The sequence below is a fragment of the Neofelis nebulosa genome, chromosome 17 (genome assembly GCF_028018385.1).
Source record: "Neofelis nebulosa isolate mNeoNeb1 chromosome 17, mNeoNeb1.pri, whole genome shotgun sequence".
Taxonomy (NCBI): Eukaryota; Metazoa; Chordata; class Mammalia; order Carnivora; family Felidae; genus Neofelis; species Neofelis nebulosa.
The window spans coordinates 12,429,892-12,436,229 of record NC_080798.1 but is presented as its reverse complement, the minus strand read 5'-3'; the positions used below and the strand labels follow the sequence as shown (position 1 = coordinate 12,436,229).

The following is a 6,338-nucleotide window of genomic DNA, read 5'->3' as shown; positions in this document are numbered from 1 at the left end:
TGTAGCCTGCTACTGCTTGCCTCTAGGAACAAGCTAGCCTATTTATGGGAAAAAAGGATATTCTTTATTGTCTTGGTTTAGCGTCAGTCTTGAGTGGGGGTTGGAGAGGACAGAGATCTTATGTATTTGGGGGAACTAGGACTACATAACACTAAAAATGAGACAGAAGCTCTCTTCCCTCACCTGTGAGCAAAAAAAAAAAAAAAAAAAAAAAAAAAAAAGCAGGTGATACTGCCATCTTGTGAGCAATCTAAAGACAAGAGTTCACATAAAAGGACAGAGGTGGGAGAGTTAAACAAAAGCAATACAAAGCCCAGACCCACATCTTACCCTGCCTGCATCTTTTTATTTATATGAGCTGAGAAATATTTTTGGTCTAAGCAACTCTAAGTTACATTTCTTGTTACTTACAGCTAAAAGCTTCCTAAATGATAAAACCACCATGAGCGTTCATGATTTTCCCTTGGAAGTGATGACAGTAAAGAAATGCATTAGAAGCCCCAATGTCTGACACTGTGCAACTTGACTTAGCACCTTGAAAGCCAGGGTAAGGGCATGCTCTGGTCACCCCATTCATCCAACGGGAGAAATCTGAGAAAAATTATGATGCACCAGTTTATAATAGTAGTGAATTGTACTAGAGCATTCTAGGCTGCATGGCCTCTGAGACCTAAAGAAATTTCACAGTAAGAAAAAGTTACTGACACCTAATTTACCTGTATCCTTAGAAACCTAGAGAATTTTGAAAATTAACCTCACGGATTTTATTCTTTAGTTTTGGCCATAATGCCGTCTAGTGAAATAAAGCAATCACATTATGGATTCTTAAATATAAAGGATGATAACTCAGTAGTTTATTACTTTGGTAAAATTGGTACATGTTAATTGAAAAAAAATTTTAAATGAAGTACAAAAAAAAAAAAAGACTACGCCAAAATTTTGCTTGTCAGAGAAAACTGTTGTATATATGATGGTGAGTAATCTTTCACACATTATCTATGAAACACGTATTTGAACATATATGTATGCAGACTTAACTGGATATTTTGAAGGTACAATCCACATTTTCACTGACACAATATGTATAATTCTTTCCTATCATTATGGATTGATTCCTTACTTTCTATAATTCCATTTTTATAGGAACTTGGAGAAATTTATCTATTTATTTCTAGTTTAAAAAATTACCCTCATTGTACAAATCCCTTTATATTATTAAGATGGCCTTATCATAAATTATTATTCTAAGTTTCCAGGTGGAAATCAGTCAGACCAGTGTCATATGTAAGAGATGAATCACTGGGTTCTACTCCTGAAGCCAAGACTACACTGTATGTTAACTAAGATGAATTTAAATTAAAAAAAAAAAAGTTTCCAATAAAAATTTTGACTAAAAACAAAAATCAAATCAAAAGAACTTTGACAGAAACGTGAAGACTAAAAAAGCGAAGTATTGTAATTTTGACATTTATTAAGAAAGTACTTTTCATTAGCAACCATTTCTGACACTTTGCAAATATTACAGGAAAACTCTGCCTTAACACACACGGCAGGAGTAAAAAGTCAATTATGTAAAATGCAGTGCAACCAGAAACATTGTTTATCAATTTGTACTGTCATTTAAAGTGCACATATGGGTACACACACACACACACACACACACAGCGCTAAACTTAAACTGATGGAATACTGTATAGAAAGAGACCAAATGATAAGAATTCAGCTCATCCCTGTTTAAGACAAGACAAAGGATGGGAACCAATCCCAACAGGGTTACAACCCAATTCGTGTAATTTCAGATGACAATATTGCTTGATATTCTACATTTCAAATATTTTCCCACTTGAAGTGCTTATGTTAAGGTTACTTGCAGGATTCCTCCTCCAAATACATTTTTAAATGATCTTTTTGGGGTACATAAGCTTAATAAAATTTTCAAACATGATACTTTTATACATTTTTAGCCATTTAGTAAAAAGTACTGAGCACCTACACTGAGTTATGCAATGTCATGGTTTTAAAAACTCAGTAAATGAGTGAAGCCCCTTTTCTCATTAAGCTTACATTAGAGTAAACATAGATTTAGGCACGCTCTTCACTGTACTTTCGTTCCTCTGGTCTTTTATAAGCCCTAGTACAATGATAGTTAAAGTCACGTGCAATGAATCTTAAAATTGTGAGAAAACCCCTTACGGAGACTCTCTTGTTAGATGTCTCCATAGTGTGGTCTCCTGACTATCGTGAATGTTGAGGCTGGGCAGAAACATTATTTTCATGAAAGGAATTTTGTCTACTATAAGAACTCTAGGGAGTGGAAAATTTCAGTTCCCATTTGAGGACTTCAAAACAAATATAACGGTTTTATAGATCTTCACTTCTGTATGGATTCTCTGATGAAGGATAATCCTTACCATACTCTTCGCTTTTATAGAATTTGTCACCACTATGGACTCTCTGATGAATAAGTAGACCTGAGCTCCAACGGAAACCCTTACCACACGCATCACATTTGTATGGTTTCTCTCCTGTGTGGACTCTCTGATGAGCCTGAAGGTTTGATCTCTGACTGAAGCCCTTTCCACACACCTCACATTTGTATGGTTTTTCCCCAGTGTGGACTCTGTGATGAGCTTGAAGACTTGAAAACCCACTGAAACCTTTACCACACTGTTCACATTTATAGGGCCTCCCTTCTGTGTGGACCCTCTGATGCGCTTGAAGACGTGAACTCTCACTGAAGCCCTTTGTGCATACCTCACATTTGTATGGTTTCCCTCCTGTGTGGACCCTCCGATGTGCTTCAAGACGTGAACTCTGACTAAAACCCTTCCCACACATCTCACATTTATATGGTTTCACTCTAGTGTGAACTCTTTGATGACCTTGAAGATATGCTCTCTGACTGAAGCCCTTCCCACATACCTCACATATATATGGTCTCTCTCCAGTGTGGACACTCTGATGGCTTTGAAGATAAGATCTCTGACTGAAGCTCTTACCACACTCATCACATTGGTATGGCTTCTCTCCTGTGTGGACTCTCTGGTGGGCCAGGAGGGTTGAGGCCTTACTGAAGCCCTTACCACATTCTCCACATTTATAGGGTTTCTCTCCTGTATGAACCCTCTGATGAATTTGAAGATTAAAGCTCCAACTGAATCCCTTCCCACACTCCTCACATTTGAATGGTTTTTCTCCAGTGTGAACTCTCTGGTGGCCTTGAAGGTGTGAACTCCGACTGAAGCCCTTCCCACACTCCTCGCACTTGTATGGTTTTTCTCCAGTGTGAACTCTCTGGTGGCCTTGAAGGTATGAATTGCGACTGAAGCCCTTCCCACACTCTTCACATTTGTATGGTTTTTCTCCAGTGTGGACTCTCTGATGGGCTTGAAGGTATGAACTCCGACTGAATCCCTTATCACACTCCTCACATTTATAAGGTTTCTCTCCTGTGTGGACTCTCTGGTGAACATTAAGAACTGATCTATGACTGAAGCCTTTACCACATGCATTGCATTTGTACGGTTTCTCTCCAGTGTGGACTCTCTGATGATCTTTAAGTTTTGAACTCCAACTGAAGCCATTCCCACAGTCCTTGTAAGCTTTCTCTCCGATGTGAATTTTCTGATGGCCTTGAAGATATGAATTTTGGCTGAAGCTGTTACCACATGCATAATGTTTATATGGTTGTTCCCTAGTATGGACTATCTGAAGGTCCTGCAAATGTGAGTCCAGACTGAAGTTATTACCACATTCCTCAGAACTATAAGGAATCTCTTCCATGTGAACTCTATGCTGAATGTTAAGATTTGAGCTACAAAGAAAACCCTTCTCATATTCTACATCTGTGTATAGTTTCTCTCCAGTGTGGATTTTCTGGTAGACTTGGAGACAAGAACTCTGATTAAAGACATCCCCATTCTCCTCATATTCATGGGGTTTCTCCTTAGTATGGATCCTAAAAATACTATTAAGGTCTAAGCTATGATTGAAGGCTTTCTCATAAATATTGCATCTATAGGACGTCTGTCCCGTGTGAATAAGTCCACAAGTGTTGAGAGAGGAGGGCTGACTGAAGTTCTCACCATATCCACATTTATATGGCTTCTCTTCTGTATGTACTCTCTGATGGGATTGCAGAGGTGAACTCTCAAAAACACAATCATCTCTTCTATGAACACTTGGATGAATATGAAGAACTGAACTATAACTACAGCCCTTTCCACATGGACTGTAGGTATGGGTTTTCCCTTCTAAGTGTAACTGCTGATAAACTTCAGAGTTGGAGTCGTCACTGAAGGCTTTTCTGTACTCATTACAGGAGTAGGGCTTTTGCCCCATTTTGATTAAGTCTTGATTAAGCAGTGAAACCTTCATGAGGTTTTCTCCACAGTCATGGCAGCTGTAAACTTTTTCTGATCTGTGTACTCCCAGATTATCATTGTGTGGCGTGATCCAACTGGTGCTGTCACACTTACGGAAATTATTTTTCATCAAAATTTGCTGACACCTACACTGATAATTATGTGACTCTGCCAGATACATTTTCCTCCAAGAATGCTGGGCTCTCCAAGATGGAAATTCTTGACTTTTTACGCAACTGGAAACATCCTCTATATGAGTCAATATATAGTTCTCATCTTCGGGAACATGAACTGGCACTCCTGCCCAAACCTGGCAGGGGAAATCACCTCGGTTTTGCAACTGAGAAATATTCCTTTGAAAATTTTTCATGGCATCTTGACACCTGGTTAACCCGCCTGTACTCTGTTGCCAGGTCTTCCGGGAAGAAGGCTCTTTGGGGGAAATGTAGCCTAATCCCACTGCTTGACTACTCTCCATATTATGTTGACTCTTGGCTCCTATAATGATAAAGAGAATTTAGATATGTGCAGAAGTGGAAGTTTTTATTCAGAGACTTTAAGATTTTGCACTTAGATCACGACATGAAATTACAGGAAAATTCATGTTACTATGTCTAAGAATACTTAGAAAATGGCTCTGGTTCTTCTTCAGTTGTATCAGGAATATAAGTAAGGCCCACATAATTCAAGCTATCTGTATGCCTCAAAATCAGGGATTTGCAACGCAACCTGGAAATATCAAACACGGTGGCCCTGTTCAAGAGGTCTAGTAAAACCATATACATATTATTTATGGGTTTATCATGGATTGCCTGGAGATCCCAAGAAGGGGGAATTCTCAAATTGGGAAGAATGGAGACTCAAGTGGACAAAAACCTTTTTTTCTCTCTGGCATGTGGGTATGGCAATGTTTTCGTCTGTATGTGTGTCAGGAGACAGTGTTAAATACCGTGCAAAGGTAAACACAGACCTTTATGCATGAGGCATCATATGGCCCCTATAAACTCTTTATCTTCATGAGAATAATAAATTCTTCTAAGTCACTGTAAGCCATATCACTTTCACCTCTTTTCAAAAGATATTTCACAATCAGCAAGGGCCATCATATAGGTCAGAATGTGAAACACTGTGACAGAATTCAACTCCAAAGACATCAGGGGAAAAAAGGAGGTTGAGGGAGGCGAGCACAGCCAAGTTCCCTGGCACCTGGAGGTGTACTTTGAGGCAAATCACCAAAAACCAAAAGCTCAATGAACACTGAGTTTGGCTTGTGTCCTTTTAGTGGAAAAATACTTTAATGTTCAGAAAATTTGAAGCACCAGAAGAGTTGAAGACAGGGACATTTGAGTATAAATGGTTTGTCGCTTAGTTATTAACACTCAGCTTCCTAGCAGACAGCGGATCCTCAAATCCAAGAGTACCTCCCTACTGACACCGGATTCAGCAGGGCTGACATCATAACATGTACCTTCCTAACACCCGGCAGCACATTAATTCTCTATAGCATCCAGAAAAGAAAGCAGTAAAACAGAACTAAGAGGGCATGAAGATGTGTTGTTTTTCATGGGAAGGTGGTGATGGCAATTTTGCTACAAGGCTGAAAAGCTGTATGAGAGGCAGGGCTACACTTAGGGTAGCACCTGCTGATGAGAAAAGCAAAGGTCGCAGGAATCTCTTCTGGATTGAGTCTTTTTAACTTTTAAACTAACTCAAAACAGTGTATTTCTTCTTGTATAAAATCTTACCAGTAAACCCATACTATCTCCAACTTTATTTTTTTTAGTTCTGCATTTTATTTTTTTTTCCAATTAAAATTTTTATTTTACTGCAAATGTTTTATTAAGGTTAATTTTCTTCCATAAATATTTTTTTTAATTTAAATTCAAATTAGTTAACATAGCGTGTAGTCTTGGCTTTAGGAGCAGAACCCAGTGATTCATCTCTTACGTATGACAACCTAGGGCTCATCCCGAA

At 38.6% G+C, this 6,338-nt stretch overlaps 1 protein-coding gene across 4 annotated transcripts in view; it reads right to left on the bottom strand.

The window, feature by feature from the left end:
* Window positions 1-1,451: 1,451 nt before the first annotated feature.
* The window catches only part of ZNF112 (zinc finger protein 112), a 33,503-nt gene continuing 28,616 nt past the window's right edge, over window positions 1,452-6,338 (bottom strand). For all 4 annotated transcript variants that reach the window (XM_058709058.1, XM_058709059.1, XM_058709060.1 and 1 more), the window contains one exon: window positions 1,452-4,862. In XM_058709058.1, the coding sequence (XP_058565041.1) occupies window positions 2,362-4,862 (2,501 nt within the window). In that variant the 3' untranslated portion in view covers window positions 1,452-2,361. The remainder of the gene's footprint in view (window positions 4,863-6,338) is intronic.